General features: G+C 47.9%; 1 protein-coding gene across 4 annotated transcripts in view; it reads right to left on the bottom strand.

Annotated features, from left to right (window-relative positions):
- The window catches only part of SCAF11 (SR-related CTD associated factor 11), an 89516-nt gene that overhangs the window by 20794 nt on the left and 47591 nt on the right, over positions 1-21131 (bottom strand). For all 4 annotated transcript variants that reach the window (XM_032222110.1, XM_032222109.1, XM_032222111.1 and 1 more), the window contains 2 exons: positions 17598-17816; positions 16858-16977 (listed from right to left, as the gene is read on the bottom strand). In XM_032222110.1, coding sequence (XP_032078001.1) covers positions 16858-16977; positions 17598-17816 — 339 coding nt within the window. The remainder of the gene's footprint in view (positions 1-16857; positions 16978-17597; positions 17817-21131) is intronic.

The raw sequence follows: 21131 nt of genomic DNA, 5'->3' as shown, positions 1-21131 counted from the left end.
GTCCATTTCGGACCCAAGCTGTCCCGGAGACAGTGAAAGGTAGGAGGAGATCCAGTGACCCCAGAGACGTTCGCAAAGTCCCTGGGGGCTTGGAATTTAACCTCCTTTGCCAGTGACTTCTGGATTTGCTGTAAGCTAACCAAAACTGCAGCCCCAAAGAATGGCAAAAGTGTTTTCCAGCTGGTAAGGTGATTTTATTACTCAGAGAGAGACGGTCCGCATAAAAATTTAAGCTAATTGAAACCAAAGAACAGAAGAATCTAGCGGCGATTTCGATCTCTTTATTGGTTTATGGACGGTGGTTACCCTATTTTTTAAATGTTTTAAATGCTACTTACATGGACAAAGGAAAGATTACTCCAACATCTCCTCTGACCCTCTGTAAGTGGGCTGTAAACCAATTTACTATAATTTGGCTCCCTACAACTTGACACTTTTATTGCTTGGCTGGGTTGATCTAAGATCAGATAAGATTGTACAGCTCCCAGCTTGTTTTTACTTGCAAATACCTTAAAGTTTCTAAAGGGAAAATACTAACCGCATACAAAGATAGCGTCTGTTCAAGTTTCAAATGATTCATTTCAAATGATTTTTTCCGCACTACAAAAGTTATCTGCCACATACGATAGATTGACCGTTGTCTTACCTGAACGGTCCTTCTATGGGTGCTGCGAGGGGAATCCAATCATGGGTTAACTTAGCCCTTTAGCCATGAGACTGAGTATGTAAATTTCTAAACCACGCCTCCTCTGGCTGGACTTCCTTCCTTTCTCCAGTTTTCGCACGAAGTTCACCGAAGAACCAGTATGTCAATGTCAATCAAGCCGCAGGCAATGCTGGCACTAAAGTAGTCAAGTCCAGTCAGAGATAAGATAGTCACAGAGTCACAATCAAGGTGGAGCCCTGGCCAGCCGAAACTGCGGGCAGGTTTGGATTCCCCTCGCAGCACCCATAGAAGGACCGTTCAGGTAAGACAACGGTCATTCTCCTGTGTGCTGCTCCGGGAATCCAATCATGGGATATGCCAAAGCAATTAATTCCCAGGGCGGGAGCTAGGCTGGTCAGGCTCCTCCGCAGCAGGAAGGACCCTTTGCAACACTCTCCGCCCAAAGGACGCCACAGCCGAGGCATAGACATCAATCTTGTAGTGTCGAATAAAGGGTGAGGGCGACGCCCAGGTGGCCGCCCTGCATATTTCCTCTACAGACGCTTGCGTAGCCCAGGCTGCTGTGGTGGCTGCACTCCTGGTCGAGTGAGGGGTGATCCGCCTGGGAACCGGCTGTGAGTGACTGTCGTACGCCAACGCAATACACGCCTTCAACCATCGGCCGATGGTATGGGAAGAAACTTTTTGTCCCATTGACGAAGGCTGGAAGGAAACGAACAGTGCTTCCGATCTTCTGAACGACGCCGTGCGCTTCACATAGCAGCGAAGAGCCCTGCAAACATCCAGATGGTGCCACTGGCGTTCCTGAGGATGAGAGGGATGAGGACAAAAGTCCGGCAGGACGAGTTCCTGTGTCCTGTGAAATAGTGAGTTTATCTTAGGAAGGAAGGTCGGGTCCAAACGAAGCACCATCCTGTTCGGATGGAAGATGCAAAGATCCGCACGAACTGAAAGCGCTGCTAGCTCCGACACTCTCCTGGCCGATGTGATAGCCACTAGAAATGCCATCTTGAGCGTCAACAACCGGAGGCTGATGGAGTGAAGAGGTTCAAAGGGAGCAGCTGTGAGAGCCCTGAGAACCAAGGTCAAGTCCCACGTGGGATAATGGTGTACGGTCGGCGGTCGTAAGTTGGAAGCGCCCTTCAAGAAGGTTCAGACCCGCGAGTGCTGAGATAAGGAGCGGCCTTGACCTCCCCCGATCACCATTGACAAGGCCGTGACCTGTCGGCGAAGTGTGTTCGATGCCAGGCCTTTGTTGAGGCCGGATTGCAAAAAGTCCAAAACTTGGGGCACCGAGGCCTTAATGGGATCGACCCCGGTGCGACGGCACCATCGACAGAAGGCCTGCCAAGTGGCCTCGTAAATACAGGTAGTCGACAGGCGACGGGCCGCTTGAATGGTGGAAATGACTTCATCAGAATAGTGAAGGGCCGCTAGAATAGCCCGCTCACGTGCCACACGGCTAATTGTAGTAGTTGGGGATTCGGGTGTATGAGAGCCCCCTGGTTGAGCTGAATCCGATCGTCCGGAATCCTCCAAGGACGCAAAACGGACAGATGGACGAGGTCTGCGTACCAGGGTCATCTGGGCCACATTGGAGCGACCATCAGTACTTCCGCCTGCTCCGTCAAGATCTTCTGAATGACCGCCGGAAGGATCGGGAGAGGAGGAAAGGCATAAAGAAGGCCGGCCGGCCACGGACTGCGTAGAGCGTCTACCCCCTCCGCTCCTGGGGTCTGGTATCTGGAGTAAAAGCGGGGAAGTTGCGCGTTGTGCGGGTGTGCAAACAGATCCACCTCGGGTTGGCCGAAACGGCGAGAGAGTTCCTGGAAGAGAATGGGGTGGAGTTGCCACTCCCCTTGATCCACAGTTGCCCTGCTCAGCCAATCCGCCTGTGTGTTGGCCTCGCCCGAGATGTGTTCCGCCCGAATCGATGAGAGTCTGGGCTCCGCCCAATGGAATAACTTCTCCGCTTCCAACATCAGAGCCCTGGACTGTGTGCCCCCTTGGCGGTTGATGTGAGCCTTGGAGGCCACATTGTCGGTCAAGACCAACACATGGTTGCGAGATACAATGTCCCGAAACTCCAGGAGGGCTAGACAGATGGCCCGCAGCTCTAGCCAGTTTATGTTGTTCGTCAGCTCTTGATCCGACCAGCGACCTTGAGCCACCCCTGTTCAGGGCGTGGGCTCCCCATCCAAATAAGCTGGCGTCTGTCGTGACCTGGACGCGGTCCGGCTCCTTGAACGGGCATCCTCGGAGAAGCCCGGAGGACATCCACCAACGCAGGGACCGTCGGGCTCTGCTCGGAAGCCGCACCTTGATTTGGGAATGACTGGTATGCGCTCTCTGGAAGGGCAGCAGAAACTACTGGAGTGGACGCGCATGGAACCTGGCCCAGGGAACCACGCCGATGCAGGAGATCATCTTCCCCAGCAGCTTGGACAATGACAACAGTGGTACTCGCCTCTGAGACAGCACATGATGCGCCAGGTGGTATATGCTCTGCCTCCTCTCTGGAGACAGGAAGACTTCGCACGTCACAGAGTTGATGGTGGTCCCCAGATGAAGTAGGGACGTGGTCGGACGCAAGTGGCTTTTGGGCAAGTTGAGGACAAACCCATGAGTGCGCAATGAGTCCATCGTGACCTGCAGGTCTTGCAGGGCCTGGTCCCGAGAGGGCGACAGCACCAGCACGTCGTCTAAATAACAATTGATGCGTATTGGAATTGAGCGAAGGGAGGCTGCTAGTACGGCCAAGAGCTTGGTGAACGTGCGCGGGGCCGAGGAGAGGCCAAATGGTAAGGCCCGGTATTGATAATGGTGGCCGTTGAAGTGAAACCGCAGGAACTTCCGATGCGCCGGATGAATGGGCACATGGAGGTACGCTTCTTTGATGTCTATTGAAGTCATCATGTCGCCTTGGCGGATGGAAGCCAATATGCTCTTTAGAGACTGCATTTTGAATTTTTGGTATTTGATATAATGATTGAGCCGTTTCAAATCTAGGATTGCCCTCCATCCCCTGGAGTTCTTTGGTACTAGGAACAAGATGGAATAGAACCCTAGGCCTTCCTGCCCTTTGGGTACTTGTTCTATGGCCCTGATGGTGAGAAGATGGTGAATTTCGGCATCCATAAGGCGCCGCTTCGATGGGCATCTGGGCACGGGGCACCTGATGAACCTTCTCGGGGGGGATGGACAGAAATTCTAGAGTGAGACCCAAGCTCACAACTTGAAGGGCCCAGGCGTCCGATGTGAGCTCCGCCCACTGATGAGCGAAGGCCAAAAGACGCCCTCCTATGGGCCCTACTTCCTGCGTGTCACCGGTACCTTCGAAAGGACCGGTTGCTCGTTCCTCGGAAAGACCTCCTATTCTGCGCCTGACCCTGCTGGCGACCCCTGTCTCTGGCTCCAGCTCGGTCCTGGCCACGGTCCTGAGTCTGGGAGAACCCCCTGGAGTAGTTGGGGACATAGGGAGCGGGAGCGAACCCCGAGTCCCCGGACCAAAAGGGCTGCCGCCTATTGTAAGGCTGCTGCCTCCTATTGACACGAGCACTGGTAGAGGGAAGGACCTTGCGTTTATCCCGAGTCTCAATGAGAATGGGATCCAGCACTGAACCGAACAAGGCTCCGCCCTTGAAGGGCGTAGATGCTAGGCGCCACTTGGATTTGACATCAGCTTGCCAATGACGAAGCCAGAGCAAGTGTCGAGAGGCCACATTGGAAACTATGGCCCGGGATGCAAATTTTGCCGCGCTAAGGGTGGCATCTGCAGAAAACTCCAGAGCCGCCATCAGCTTGGTGATATTCTGATGAAGGCGCATTTCCTCCCTTCCTTCCTGTCCAGTCTATCCTGCAGTTGCCTAAGCCAGACTAAGGAGGTTCTATTAAAAAAGGAAGCTGCAGTAGCGGAGCGTAAGGCCCAAGCTGCAGCCTGATGAGTCTTGCGGATGACTGTCTTGGCCTTGCGGTCCTCAGCCTTTAATCCTTCTGAAATCTCAGAAGGAATTAACGCCGGTGAGGCAAGAGCAGCAATGGGAGCGTCCACCGTGGGAAACTGGAGGAGACTTTCCAACTCTGGGGAAGATGTGTATAACTTCCTATCCCCTGACCCAGGAGGATTAACTGCAGTCGGCTGATCCCACTGCTTCTGGATCAAATCAAGAAAAAGCTTGGGAGATAGAATAACATCCTGCAAAGCCACCTGCTCAGCAAAGAGACGCTCGGTGGCATCCAGGCCTACAGCAGCACTTTCTTTGGAAGCCGCCTCCCCCATGTGAGTGGTGGTCTTGGCCTTATAAGGCAAGGATTTGAAAAGAGCATGCCTGACTAGCCCAGGGGCAGTAGGATGATCCCTAGGGAGGTCTTCGTCATCGGAAAATTCCCTATCCAGGATTTCACCTTCCTCCACTAAGGCAGATTCTGCACTGAATACAGAGGGTAAAGGGGAAGGAGGATCCGTTTGCAGAATGGAAGAATCTCCTTGCAATGCCTGGGGAGCCAGGCCTGAGTGGGCCGCAGCGGGCCTGGGACCTACGCATTAACTCTGCATCCACCCCTCTAGAAATAGCCTCGGAGATCATGAGGTATAAATCAGTAGGAAGGCCCAAATCCTGGCCCTCCAGAGGCCTGAGGCCTGCAGCTGTGGGGGTGAATGTGGCGGAAGGCCCAGCGTGTGGGGGTGAACGAAGAGAAGCCCCACTAGCTTCAGAAATAATTGGGGGGGATCGAGGCCCGAAAACCCCCACCTCAGGAAGAGGGGCCTGGGGAAGCTGAATATCAGGAGACCAACCCTGTTCATTAACACGCACCGGAGAGATATTTTGCTGAATCAGAACCGGAGGTGGACAAATGGGGGCCCCGGATGCCTTGGGGGGAACCTTGGCCTTGTCTTTGCGCTTATGCGACTTATCCCGGGCAGCAGATGAGGCTCGAGGCCTACTACTGGAGGCCCTCGTAGCGGCCCTGCCGGGCCTAGGGCTAGCCCCCCCTTCGCCAGGGGAACGGGGCTCAGAAATTGGCTCAACAGTACCTTTAACTACTGATTGATCAGCCATGGTATCAATTTGAAAGAGCTCAATCACTGAAACAAAGGAATCCAATTGTGCACCACTCACCAAGAACGCCACGTGAAAGCAGAGACAAAGAGGGAAGCGACCTCTTCTCTGAGTCAGCAGCCTCGAGTGAGGGAAAAGGGAGGGGCGGAAGCAGTGCGCATACTCCAGCGCGCGAACGAAATCTGCCTTCTCATCCCCGGACATTACCACGCATGCGTGAAATCGCTCCCAAATATGGCGACCGGCAACAAAGGCGCGAAATTCAAATGCAAACAGCAGGGAGAAACCCCAACAGCCGATCCATGCAACCCTCCGGCAGCCGCTCCAGTGAGAGGACGAGGGAGGGAGGTGGAGAGAGGAGGGGAATAGCTCCGTCAGGCCACAGCCTCGGATCTGACCGCGCCCGCCGGCGGGTGCTATCCGGCATGGGAAGGGCGGCGCTGGGAGACTCAGCGTCCCTACGCGCCGAAACAAAGGGAGGGCAGACAGAGAAGCCGTTTGGAAACCGGCAAGATCGTCTTACGCTCCGGCTGCAGAAACCCGATATCCCTTACAGGGGAAGCAGCAATGAAGAGGAATCGGCTGGCAGAACTGCCGCTTTACCTCCAATCAGGAAGAAATCCACAGCAAAGTAAATCCATTAATAGATCCAATAATCCTGAGAAATTATCAAATAGTCAAGAGAGAATTGAAATAGGTCTCAAGGCTTGGACTGAGTAAAGAAAACTGGAGAAAGGAAGGAAGTCCAGCCAGAGGAGGCGTGGTTTAGAAATTTACATACTCAGTCTCATGGCTAAAGGGCTAAGTTAACCCATGATTGGATTCCCGGAGCAGCACACAGGAGAATTGAGAGGAAGCTGGATTATTTGCTGTTTCTAACAACAAAATATGAAGAAAAAAATGAGAATGTTGAATGTTTGAATGTTCCTGAAATACAAACGAAGGATGTCAGAGATGAAGATTCTCAATTTGCTGATATTCCAGGCATCTGGTTTACTTCTGAGGGAGAAAAAGATGGAATGTTTGAAGGGGGGGGGGCAGCCACACAGAAGATTTATTTCGAAAGACAGAGCGTAGGGGGAATGAGAAGCATTAAAGAATTTATACTTTATGAAATATCATTTGCAAAACTTTTGATACCACCACTGAGAATTAAAGACAAGCTGAAAAGGGGAATAAACGGAGGACGGCAACATTATATGAGAGGCACCTTAAGCAAAAAGTTGCAAAGATCTTCTTGTTTGGACTTGCTCATAAAGACGTTTGGAGAACTTAATCCACGAATGGCAACAGGATTAAGGAGGTTTTGTTATTGGAGAGACACAGGCTGATAGATGGAAGAATACAATTCAAAATTAGCTAAACCTAATTAATTTCATTTGTAATAGACATAGTTGAATAATAATTGATAATGATAGTAATGTATATAATGTGGAGTTGATATGATAAATAATAATTGGATATGAGAAGGGAAGGTTAGAAATATTTTTGGACCATATAAAGGTTAAAGGTTATTAATCACAATAATTATCACTATTAAAAGATAAAATAAAACTATATACAGTTAAGCCTAACTAATATGGGGAAAATGAGTATGAGTATGAGTAGTTTATTTATATGCCGCCCTTTTCCCTGGGGGGACTCAGGGCGGCTTACAATTTGGAAGGAAGGGAGAACAAACAGATTAACACATAAGACAGTACATCATTAAAAGCACAACATTCATACAATTCGGGTGGGTTATGGTCTTTAACCCCAGGCCTGACGGGACAGCCAGGTTTTAAGGGCTGTGCGGAAGGTCTGGAGGGTGGTGAGGGTACGAATCTCCACGGGGAGATCGTTCCATAGGGTTGGAGCTGCCACCGAGAAGGCTCTCCTCCGCGTGGTTGCCAGTCGACATTGACCGGCAAATGGAACTCGGAGGAGGCCTAATCTATGGGATCTAATTGGTCGAGTGGAGGTAATTGGCAGAAGGCGGTCTCTCAAGTACCCAGATCCACTACCATGAAGGGCTTTGTAGGTGACAAGTAGCACCTTGAAGCGTACCCGGAGATCGACAGGTAGCCAGTGCAGCTCGCGGAGGATAGGTGTTATGTGGGTGAAACGAGGTGCACCCACGATCGCTCGCACGGCCGCATTCTGGACTAGCTGAAGTCGCCGAATACTCTTCAAGGGCAGCCCCATGTAGAGCACATTGCAGTACTCCAGCCTAGAGGTCACAAGGGCACGAGTGACTGTTGTGAGAGCCTCCCGGTTCAGGTAGGGGCGCAACTGGTGCACCAGGCGAACCTGGGCAAATGCCCCCCTGGTCACAGCTGACAAATGGTGTTCAAAAGTCAGCTGTGGGTCCAGGAGGACTCCCAAGTTGCGGACCCTGTCTGAGGGGCGTAATATTTGACCCCCCAGCCTGAGAGATGGAACACTTGCCAAATTAGTGGGAGGGAAGCACAACAGCCACTAGGTCTTATCTGGATTGAGCACAAGCTTGTTAACCCTCATCCAGTCCCTAACAGCCTCAAGGCCCTGGTTCATCACGTCCACCGCTTGAGTTGGCACGGGGCGGACAGATACAACTGAGTATCGTCCGCATACTGGTGGTATTTTATCCCGTGCCGCCGAATGATCTCGCCCAGCGGTTTCATGTAGATATTAAAAAGTAGGGGGGACAGGACCGAACCCTGCGGCACCCCATATGTTAGGGGCCTAGGGGTCGATCTCTGCCCTCCGACTAACACCGACTGCGACCTGTCCGAGAGGTAAGAGGAGAACCACCGTAAAACAGTGCCTCCCACCCCCACCTCCCGCAGTCGTCGCAGAAGGATACCATGGTCGATGGTATCGAAAGCTGCTGAAAGGTCAAGGAGTACCAGGATGGAGGCATGGCCTCCATCCCTGGCTCTCCAGAGGTCATCGGTCAATGCGACCAAAGCGGTTTCTGTGCTGTAGCCAGGCCTGAAGCCAGACTGGAATGGGTCAAGATAACTAGCTTCCCCCAAGGACCGCTGGAGCTGGTAGGCCACCACCTTCTCAACAACCTTCCTCACAAAGGGGAGGTTGGAGACTGGACGGTAGTTGTTTAGAACGGCTGGATCCAAAGATGGTTTCTTCAGGAGGGGTCTCATCACCCCCGCCTTAAGAGCGGGGGGAAAGACCCCCTCCCGAAGGGAGGCGGTGATAACCGCCTGGATCGAGCCCCGTGTCACCTCCCTGCCGTTAACAACCAGCCAGGAGGGGCACGGGTCCAGTACACATGTGGAGGCACTTACAGCTCTCATGGCCTTGTCCACGTCCTCAGGGGCAACAGCCTGAAACTCAACCCAGCGATGGCCTACCAGATTATCCCTTAGTGCCTCGGCTGGTTCTGCAGAATTGGAGTCCAAGTCCGTCCGAAACCGAGCAACTTTGTCCGCGAGAAACTGGACGTAATCCTCAGCCCTGCCCTGCAAAGGATCCCCCGTACCCCTCCTATTTAGGAGGGAGCGGGTTATCCTGAACAGGGCGGCTGGGTGCGACTCAGCGGAAGCAATCAGAGTGGCAATATAAGTTCTTTTCGACGTCCTGATTGCCCGGATGTATTCTCTGATGCAAGATGTTAAAAGTGCTCGGTTCGATTCGGATTTATTGGATCTCCATTGGTGCTCTAGGCGTCTCTTCCGGCGCTTCCTCTCCCGGAGTTCCTCAGTAAACCAAGGAGCCCTCCTGGATCCACTGCCTCGGAGCGGCCGTAGAGGCGCAATCCGGTTAAGAGACTCCGTCGCTGTCGAGTTCCAAGCAGCAACCAGAGTCTCCGCCGGACTGCGGGCGAGGGTATCAGGAATAACCCCAAGCTCCGTCTGGAACCTCAAAGGGTCCATAAGTCGCCTGGGGCGGAACCATCTGGTCGGTTCCTCCTCCCTACAGTGGGGGTTTGGTCTCCGAAAGTCAAGCCTCAGTAGGTAGTGGTCTGACCACGACAGGGGTACGATCTCACTCCCCCTCAGACCAAGATCACAAGTCCACTGCTCCGAGAGAAATACGAGGTCGAGCATGTGACCCGCCGAGTGGGTTGGGCCCCGAATTACTTGGGTCAAGCCCATGGCTGTCATGGAAGCCATGAGCTCCTGCGCTCCATCAGAGTGTTCACCGAGCGAGGGCAAATTGAAATCTGCCCTCTCGTCCAAAATTAAGTCCCGGACAAGAGAAGCCTTATGAACTACAGACCTGGCATTTAGCGACAACAGCCTGAGACCAGGGTCCTGATTACTCGCGCCATCTGGCCTTGGAGTGGGACTCATAGGGCCGGAAGGAGGGATCTCTGTAACGTAGCGAGCCCTCCTTCCCCGGTAATGGCCAGCCCTAAAGTCCCCGCCATATCTGCCCCTCCCTGTTACGACCGTGATGCTCCGGCCCGCTCCCGTGTCCATAGTCCCCCCGACCACCCCAATGACCCCCGCATTCCTCGACAGGTCCTCCGAATCAAATATACTCATTCACTCACCCAGGCAGTCCCCACGTAGTAATTAAAAACACAAAAAATACAACAATAATAGGTAATAAAAAGTGGGATCATTCACCCAATCACATATATATCCCATGCATATCCCATACAAAAGAAAGAAGAAGGAGAAGGAAGAAAAAGAGAGAAAAAAAGATAGATTACGCAGTTGTTAAAAGTGCAAGTTCAGGTAGCGCAAATGGCTCTCAGCATTCGAGATGGTTGAGATAACTGAAGTCCAGCTATGGTCCAAACAAGGCGTGTAGGGGAATGTCTCGTATCCCCCTCTTCTGTAGCTCTGAAAAGGTCCAAAAAGTCCGGAGCAATCGAAGGTGGCAAAGGGCCTTCTTACACAGGCACTATCCAGGATAATGCCCCAGGGGCAATGGCGGATGGTAATGGTGGTAATAGTCAGAGCCAGATGGGGGTGTGCCAGCGAGCCTAGGAATCCAGAGGCCGCGGTGAAAGGAGGCCAGATGTTAGAGTGCCACAATAGGGGATAGTCAAATGCCAGGCAGAAGACACAGGAGGAGACCTCACAGCAGTGGGGACGGGCAGAGAAGAAATCACGTCTGAAGGGCCACCCGACCAAGCAAGAGCGGAGGAGGGAGGAGGCAATGGTGGAAAGAAAACGGGGCCAAATAGGCAGGAGAGCCATCCGGAGGGACTGCTGCGGCACCAGGCAAAGCCAGCCGCCCAATTTGCTCAGTCCCAGCAATATTTCAGTTCGCTTACTCTCTCTCCGGGGCGATGGTAGCCAAACGAAGCCCCCAGGAGGTTCAGCGAATAGGATGAAAATGCTGAAGCTGCCGAGAAACGCCGCCGCTGCAGCCAGCGTGACGTCGCCTCCCCCACCACCGAGCAACGCAGGCAGCACACAAACCTCCGGAGATTGGACAGTCCGGGGCCGCCCAGAAGCGGCGACCCCCGCAAAGGTCTGAGCTCCTCGGGTCCCCTGAATTCCGGACATCCCCAAGGACCCTTTACAGAAGGTACGAAGTTGTTATTCTTAGGAATTTCCAGCGTTTTTCCGCCTAATTAGCTCGGAGCGAAACGCCTAGCAGCCATCTCTAATCTTGCACATGATATACGATATAATTATATAAATGCTATGATATACGATATAATTACATAAAGAAAGGAGAATGATAATGAACTATATACATGGAGGATGGAATTTTTGGTATTAAATATTATGGATGTTTAGCTAAAACAGGATATGAGGATTTGATGTTAATGGAGGATTTTATAAACAAGTAAATGAAATGCTAGCATGTGGTTATGGATTAAATCTTTGGCATAGTTAAGGATGAAGGATGTTTAAATAACTGTAGTCAACTAAAAGTGGAGGTATGATGATGTTAATATGGTAAACATTTGAGTTAAGATATTTGAATTAATATGAATTAATGGAAGAGATACACAAAAACATGTTGTAACCAGCTGATATACTTTTTTATAACATATACTTGTGTTTTTTCTTTTTTTTTTCCTTTTTTTTTTCCCTGCCTTGTTTTTTGTTTTTTTGTCTTTTGATTTTTTCTTTTCCCACTGGTGTGGGCATGTGTTGTTTATGTAACAAAAAAATAAATAAAAAATAAATAAAAAAAAAAACTGAACTTGGTTTCAAAACAATGAACACATCTTGACAAAAAGAGATTACCTTGCATGGAAGGGGACGAAACTCTATGTCCCAGAACCCCTACGCACCCTAATTCTACAGAGGAGCCACAATGCCAAACCGGCAGGCCACTTTAGATTCCTAAAGACATTACACTTAGCCCGGAGGCAGTTCTGGTGGCCCAAAATAAAGAAAGATGTGGACAGTTACATGAAAAGTTGCACCATCTGCGCCACAATGAAGAGGTGACCAGGAAAACCCCCTGGATTGCTGCAGCCAATAGCAGAGCTAACAAGGCCGTGGGAGGAGATCGCAATGGACTTTATAGTAGAGTTGCCAAAAAGTGGGGGAAAGACAGTGATTTGGACTGTTATAGACCTGTTCTCCAAACAGGCGCACTTCATACCCTGCAGCGGACTACCCTCAGTTCACAAGCTGGCCAAACTGTTCCTGAAGAACATCTACTGCCTGCATGGAGTACCTCGAAAAATTATCTCAGAGGGGTCCAGTTCACGGCTAAGTTCTGGAGGAAGTTCCTGCGGTCCATTGGGTCATCCCAGGGCCTTAGCTCGGCTTTTCACACAAGCACCAATTTGGGGGGGGGGGGGCAGAGAGACTGAATGCTATGGTAGAGCAGTACCTGAGGTACTACGTGAACTATCAGCAGTCCAATTGGGTAGACCTGACCTTTGCTGAGGTTGCGTACAATAATGCTGTTTACAGCAGCACAGGACTAACACCGTTCAAAATAGTGAGCGGCATGGACTCTGACCAAATGCCTGAGTATCCAAGGGATCCCCCCTCCTCAGTCAGCTGGACTGACTGGATGTCAATGCTAAAAGCAGCCTGGGAGAATGTGAAAAAAGCGCTAGGTAAAGCAGCACAAACCTATAAGAAACAGGCAGATAAACACCAAGCTCTGCAACGACCATTCCTGGTGGGAGAGAAGGTTTACCTCTCCACAAAATATTTGAGGTTAAGACTCCCTAGCAAGAAACTGGGACCAAGGTTTGTGGGACCATTCCCCATAGTAAAGATCATCAACCCAGTCTCATTGCAACTGAAACTGCCCCGACTGCTAGGGAAGGTACACCCAGTATTCCATAGTAGCCTCTTAAAACCCGTGGTCGGATTCACTCTGAGACCACTGCCCTGGGAGCCCCCAGGCCCTGTGGTCATTGGGGGCCAAACCCATTGTGAGGTGCAATGCATCCTTGATTCGAGGTGGCACAGGAGGCAACTCCAGTACTTAATTAAGTTGAAGGGCTATCCCTTGTCAGAGGCATCTTGGGTAAAGAGTAGAAATATCCAGGCTGATTGCCTTATAGAGAGATTCCATGAAAAAAATCCAAACAAGCCTTGGGGGAGGATAGCAGTTAGCAGTTAGACTTATATACTGCTTCATACGGCTTTCAGCCCTCTCTAAGTGGTTTACAGAGTCAGCATATTGCCCCCAACAATCCGGGTCCTCATTTTACCCACCTCGGAAGGATAGAAGGCTGAGTCAACACAGCCTTGAATCCCATACTGGTACTCAAATTGTTTTTGCTTGCACAGATTGTGAGGGGAGCCGGATGTCAACTCTCTGTGTTGACATTCCATGCAGAGTGGCAGTGGAGCTGGATCTCAGATTACAGTAGCTGGGTTGAAATGAATGAAGCTATTGGATAATGTCATTTATGACAGGCTGAAGGGAGGACAGAAACACGGGCAAAGTTCAAAAGCAGATAAAGAAAGCAAAAAAGATGGCTTCGAATAAGAAATGCCTAATGAAGAATGCCTAATGAAGCTGTTAATAAATCACTGCTTTTTGCATTACAATATTGGGTCGCTTATTATGAAGTAGGCATCGTTAGGGTACTTTACAGCTGGAAAGTGCAGGGAATACTTTAATCTAAACCATCATGGATTTATTTTCCAAGCAGGCATGTTTGTAGCATGCCCAAAGATTCCCTCCACCCGATCTCTGGTGAAGTTGTTTGTGCAGCATATTTATTGGCTGCATGGAGTCCAAAACGCATCATTGTGGACTGAGGGGTGCAGTTCATGTCAAAGTTTTGGCAGGAATTCCTCAACCTGATTGACTCCTTACAGGGCCTTACCTCCATCGATCATCCTAATACCAATGAAGTCTGTGAAGTTACGAACTCAGTTTTGGAGCAGTACCTGAAGTGTTATGTCAACTACCAACAGATCAATTGGACTAAACTGCTACCATTTGCAAAAGTGCTACACAGTAACTCCATGCATAGTAGTACAGGGTTGACCCCTTTTTGGGTAGCTAGCAGCGTAGAGTTTGGGCCCATGTCAGAAATCCCGCAGGGACAACCGTCCTCAGCATCCTTGGCCGAATGGATGGAAACATTAAAAGAAATATGGGTGGTGGTGCACAGGGCATTGCAAAAAGTTAGGGAAATGCAGAAGAGGCAGGCAGTCAAGAAAAGAGCCCCAAAGGGGGAGTTCAAGGTGGGGGATAAAGAATACTTGTCTACCAAGTTCCTTAATCTGAGGCAGCCTTGTAAGAAGCTGGCCCATAGAACTCTTTCAGATCATCCAGATCATAAATCTGGTTACTGTAAAGATGCAGCTGCCAAAAAGCCACAAGAGAGTGCATCCAGTGTTTCACTGAAGTTTGTTGAAACCTTTCTGTAGCTCAGAATTAAGTCCCACTACAGAAAAACCTTGCCCTCCCACCCTAGTCAAAGGAGAAGAGCACTATGAAATCAAGGAGATTATAGACTCTCGGTACCATAGGGGGAAACTGCAATATTTGGTATTTTGGAGGAACTATCCCTTAGCCCCGTGATGGCGAACATATGGCTATTTGAGGCATGTGAGGCATTGCCTGTCAGCTCCAGTGCGAATGCATGCACTAGCAGCTGATTTTCAGCCTTGATTTTTTGTTGTTTTTCTCCCTCCAGAGGCTTCGGGAGAAAAACCTCCCAATGCGCAAACCGGAAGTTCAGGAACAGACTTCCGGTTTGCACATTGTGCTGTTTTTCACCCTCCGGAGGCTTCAGGGAAGCCTCCTAAAGCCTCCAGAGTGAGAAAAACCATCCAACGGGCAACCCGGAAGTCCATTCCCGAACTTCCAGTTTGTGTGTTGGGCCATTTTTCACCCTCTCCAGGCTCCTAGAAAGCCTCTAGAGCCTGGGGAGAGCAAAAAACGGACACACCGGGCTCACAGAAATTGGAAAACGGGCCGTTTCTGACCTCTTGAGGGCCTTGGGAAGCTGTTTTTGCCCTCCCCAGGCTCCAAGAAAGCCATGCACAGGGGGCATGGCATGGGGGCCATTAAATTAGCACACATGTATGCCTGCTTTTTGCACCCGAGGCGAAAAAGGTTAGCCATCACTGCCTTAGCCAATAAAGATGTGAAAGTAGCTAGGTTAATGAACAGTTTTTATGCAGGACATATAAGTTGGCCCCAGTGAGGAGAGAGACAAATAATGTGAGGAAGGCTAAGGAATGCATGAGAGCGTTCTGCTGCCAGAGAGGAGATACCCACCAAGGCCAAGTTCTCAGAGCTATCATCCAGCGAAGACTGTTTCCCAAAACAAAAGTACTGAGTATAATTGATGGACAATGAATTGTGGGTAGCCCAGGGGTGAAAAGGTTTTTTTTTTTTTACCTATATGAGGTTTTGTGAGAAAATATCACAGCTGACTTTGCTTCTGCTATGCCTAAAAGAATCTTTCAATAAAGGTTTACTCTTGGTAGTTTCTAGGTGCCAGGAGTTGTTTGGATGTGCCAAATGGGACAATTGATGGAGAAAATTATTGCAAGTTGCCCAAAATGGTCAAAAATGAAAACATATAGATTATGTTTGTACTTTAGTAGAATGTTTACTACAGGTGGGAAAATAGAAGGACAAATGTTAAGATGTGCATATGTGGCAGAAAGTTAGTAAGTACTAAGTGACTTGTTATCAGAAATAAATGAAAGCAGAGAAAAGGGCTGTGCATAAGAACAAAATTCTGGCCATTTGTTACATGGAAATGAGAAATAAGCATGTCAGGAAAAAAATGGAACTGGAACAATGTGCTTGGGAATAAGTTCAAGAAGACTATGGTAAGACAAGTGAACAGAGTCAAGAATGGCTGCTAAATAATGTAAATATTATAAACGTGAATGAACACTTGAACAATAATGGAAAGCAATGTTAAACCAATTTGGTCATATACAGAAACTGAAGGAAGGAGGATCAATTTTTTTAAAAAAATAAACAAGAACGCAGAAGAAGAGAATATGTAAGTTGAGTGTCAACCCTGAAGCTGACCTGGCCGAAACCATCTTGGAGCTTCAATGCTACCACACTGGAGCGAGGGAGAGGGAGGGGGGATTAGAGATAGTTGGGGTTGTATAGTCAAAATAAAACTTTCTCTTGGGAACCAAGGATGTTCTCACAACTGGCTGGAGGAGGAAGGAGTGATGTCACCAGACCAGCAGATGCTGCCTTGATTGGCCCAGGTGACTGACTGTTTGGGATTGAGGGAAAAACTTTTACTTTTAATTAGGTGAAAACCAAGGGACCACTTGGTTTTCACCAGATATGTGCCAACATGATATTTCCTATAAAGCTATTCTTTGAGGAATTCACCTGCCTCAGAGTTCTTGCTTGCAATAGATCTATTACTTAGATACCTGACATTGAGATAAAGGGAAGACCAGGAAAATAGTGGTTGGATGGAGTTAATGAGAGAAAAGTTAATAAGAGAGAAAAGAACAAAAAACTCTGTAGGAAACAGTACATGATTGAGGTAAAAACAAGGAGAATTCACAAGGATACAATTTTGCCTTCACACCTTATTTTGCACCACATACTTTGCTGTGCTCTAATTATGTAGCCCAAAAATGAAGAACATGGTCAGTATGATGGTGATTATATGTGAGAAACAATACCTGATGTATAAATGTCTGTAAAAGCTTCAGCTATATTATAGAGTTGAAGCTATTACCTCTTATGTCCAAAAGCCTGAAAGTATTAATAAAATTAGACTGCTAATCACTGATGAGCATTATCAATATTACTTACCTTATCTACTGCTTTTCTAACTATCTCTTTATACTCTTCTTTAGAAATATCTTTATTTTGATAGAAAGGCTTAATAGCAAGTTTTACTTCTTGTGCAGCTTTTTCTTGAATTAATAATTTCTAGAAAAAATAAAGGGTGCATTTTATTTAGAGAAAGAGCAGATACAGATCAACATTGTGATTAATACCCAATTCAAATATGCATAAATGCTACTCTCCACAGCAGCATACTCTGTCTGCAAAGCACACATCCCCCAGTATTACTAAAATATAACATTAATGCTAGAAGAGATATATAACAAATAACAAAAATATATTACTTGGTGAGGAAATTTATTATGGATATTAGATTGTTCATCTAACCTGTAGCCATAAGTGGCTAAAGATTATTCAATAACTGACTGAAAAAAAATTGTTCGTCTAAAGAAGCTTGTTAACATGGCTATTGCCTGCAGGGCCGAACAATTTAGTAAAACTACTTTTACCATACTTCCATCTTTTCCTCTTTTTTAAAAAAAAACAACAGCTTATACAGGTAGAAGAGTGGCTTGAGAACATAGTATCAAAGTAGATCTGATGTTATGTATTTTTTGTATCAGGATACAAACTGTAAAATTCTTAAACCCCATGGAAAAGTAACAGATTATAAAAATGACTGATGCAAACATTGTTTTCAAGGCAATTTATTCCTATTTTTAGTTATTCAAAATTATTCATGTTATTCTTTGCTTTGAACTTACCTGGTCTTTTTTGGAACTATCTGCGCTGGCTTCCACTGTGACATTTACTTTCTTTTCCATAAATTTTACAGCAGTATTTGAGGATTTGATGTTATTTGATGATGCTGTGTTACCCGAATTCGATCCCTGAATAGATTCCACAGTTCCCAGAGCTGCTATTGGAGCAGACAAGTGTGCTGTATTCACGCTGTTAGCAACATGGGAAGTAGTTGGAGCAGCCTGTTTTGAAAAGTTAAGAGAATTTAGCGTCCAACTAGTTATATGCAATACCACTGCACAGAATTCTAAACAGCAAACAAATTAAAGAGATGCTGATATCTCCAATATATATACAACTTGCAAAACATACAATTAATGGGTAAGGGGAAAAACCCTTATATTATTCAAGTTGAAAGAGAACATAATGTGTGTGAAGAAGGGTGATGTTCAGCAAGTTGTATATAGTGGAGGATCCTTTTTACATTATTTCCCTTTTCCTCATTCCAATCAATTCAGGCATTTTTTAAAATTTTGTTTGTACAAACATAACATCTTTGCAACACATTATACTTCTTTTACATATCCATTGTGTTTCCTTTATTCCTGTAAATCTTATATAACTATGTATGTATATGTATGTTTGTGTGTGTATATATGTATGTATGTATACACACACATACACACACACACACACAAACACATTTTATTTCATATATTTTTCTATCAGTTCTATATATAACCTTTATATACATTTACGTCATCTTATATCATTTTATTTCCTATTATTTTTGTCTACAGTCTATTTTGTATTTCCACCTTTTATTCATTTTCTGGTATTGTAATTGTTTTGTAATTTCTTGATCTTTCTTCTTTTCTTTATTGCTTCCTACTTTTTTTCTCTTTCCTCTAGCCAATTATATCATAAGTCCCACACTGAGTAATATTCTTCTTTATCTTTTAGTTCTTTCGTGAGCCTATTCATTTCAGCACATTCCAATATATTTTTATTACATTTTCTTCTGTTGGTATGTGTTTATTTTTCCAATTCTGTGCAAATGAAATTCTTGCTGTAGTAATTATGTGTATAATTAGATATTTGATACTTTTCTCATAGTTTCCCTTTATAATTCCTAATAGAAATACTTTTGGTTTTAGTTCTATTTGGTGTGCAGTGACCTCTTCCAGCCATTCTTTTATTTGGCTATGGTGCTGAGGAACCTCTGGAGGGCCAGGTGGATGGCTCTGAGCTCTAACCAGTTTATGTTTTGAGTCCTGTCCACTTGGTCCCATTGTCCCTGGGCCATCTGCCATAAAGATTGGTGTCCATGGTGACCGTCACCCTGTGAACCACCCTGAAGTGGCAGCCCTTGGTGATGGCTGTCGACTTCCACCAATGGAGCAATTGGAGGACGTCCGCTGGAACGTTGACCTTCAGCAGTGATGTACTCCTGCAAGCCTTCTGGAAGGGTAAGAGAAACCACTGAAGGTCCCTAGTGTGGAGGCGTGCCCAAGGCACTATGTTAATAGCCGACACTAGTTTCCCCAACAAGCGGGATAAGGTGGCCAGGGAGACCCTGTGCTGACTCAACCAGTTGTCTAATGCTTTCCTGTCTATCTCCCAACAGGAAGACCTGTCCTTAGATGGAATCAATCCACGCTCCTAGGTGTAATATCCAGGTGGCGGGTTTGAGGTGACTTTTATCCCTGTTTATAGAGAAGCCATGAGCCTCCAAGGTGTGAATTGTTATGTCAAGGTCCCACCTTGCTCCAGATAGTGACCTGGATTGCAATAACATATCAAGGTAGCATTGGACCCGCACGGGCAAGAGCCTCAGATATGCTGCCAATGCCGCTAGCACTTTGGTGAATGCCCGGGGGGCAGATGAAAGGCCAAATGGCAAGGCCTTGTACTGATAATACTGACCCCCGTAACAGAATCTTAGAAATTTATGGTGCTCAGGCAGAATTGGGATGTGCAGTTAAGCTTCCGTCAAGTCAATTGACGTGAGGAGGTCACCTTCCTGCACTCCTGTCAGGATAGAATGCAACGAATGCATTTTAAACCAGCGGTATCTTAAATGCCGGTTAAGGCATTTTAGGTCCAGAATTGCTCTCCAAGTCCCCCAAGGCCTTAGGGGTAACAAAAAGACTAGAATAAAAACCCTGGTATAATTGGTCCGGAACTGGTTGAACCGCCCTGATGTCCAGGAGATGTTGTATTGCCGAATTCATAAGGGCTTGCCTGTCCAGATTATGGGACATCGGGCAACAAATAAAGAAACTCAGGGGTGTGGAGAGGAATTCTAGAGCTAAGCCAGACCTAATGGTCCATTGTACCCATCCATCGGAGGTAATTTCGTCCCACCGCTCTGCGAAATACTGTAACTGCCCAGGAATGGAGACCCCATAGGTTCTATGGTTTTCGGGAATTATGACCTCCTTCCCCCTGAAAGGACTTCTTGGCCTGGTTACCCCTCTGGTAACGAAAGGACTGCTGACACTGTCTCTGGCGATACTCCCCTGGGCCTTATAGCCAATGGAGCCGTAATCATGAACTCAAAAGGAGGTACTATAGTGTGGGAAGCCCCTTTTCTGGAAGCTGATGGTAAAATTTTCTGTTTATCCTTGTCCTCAATAAGGAGTGGCTCTAGAGCCTCTCCAAACAGGGACTCCCCCCTTTATAAGGCGCATACGCTAGCCACACTTATGTCTCGTGTCTCCCTGCCACTGGCGTAGCCACAGTAGACGGCGGGAAGTGACCATGGCCCTAGATGCAAAGCGTGTGGCATTAAACGTGGCATCAGCTGTGAATTGGACAGCAGCCACTATCTTACTGAGGTCTTGATGGGCCCTCAAGTCGGTTGCAGGAATTCTTTGTTGGAGCTGCTGCAGCCAAAATAGGCAAGAACGGGAGAAGAATGATGCAGAAGTGGAAGCCCGGACCACCCAAGCTGCCACTTGATGATTGCGCTGCATCGTGAGGTCAGCCCTCCTGTCCTCTGGCTTGAGGACCTCCTCTTGAGAGCCAGGCATGGTGGTTGCCGAGTGAAGAACCGCTACTGGGGCATCGATGGTTGGGACCTGGGGAAACTGCTGGAACTGCCTCAACTCCAGAAAATTCAGCATCCTTAATTTCTCCATCTTCTGAGACAGGGGACTGGCTATGGTGAGACCTAGTAGGTGACAAGGGCCTCTGCACTGTTGGGGCTATAGCCGGTTAACCACAGGAGCCATAGGTGGGGCTGGCACTGTAGCCGGGTTATAGGTATAGGTATAGGTAGTTTATTTATATGCCGCCCTTTTCCCTGGGGGGACTCAGGGCGGCTCACAGTTCGGAAGGAAGGGAGGACAAACAGATTAAACACATAAGACAGTACATCGTTAAAAGCACAACATTCATACAATTCGGGTGGGTTGGGGTCTTTATCCCCAGGCCTGTCGGGGCAGCCAGGTTTTAAGGGCTATGCGGAAGGTGTGGAGGGTGATGAGGGTACGAATCTCCACGGGGAGATCGTTCCATAGGGTCGGAGCTGCCACCGAGAAGGCTCTCCTCCA

This window comes from Thamnophis elegans, chromosome 7, assembly GCF_009769535.1.
Source record: "Thamnophis elegans isolate rThaEle1 chromosome 7, rThaEle1.pri, whole genome shotgun sequence".
In the NCBI taxonomy this organism is placed as follows: domain Eukaryota; kingdom Metazoa; phylum Chordata; class Lepidosauria; order Squamata; family Colubridae; genus Thamnophis; species Thamnophis elegans.
Note: the sequence above shows the minus strand (reverse complement) of the source record. Positions and strands in the feature narration are given on the sequence as shown.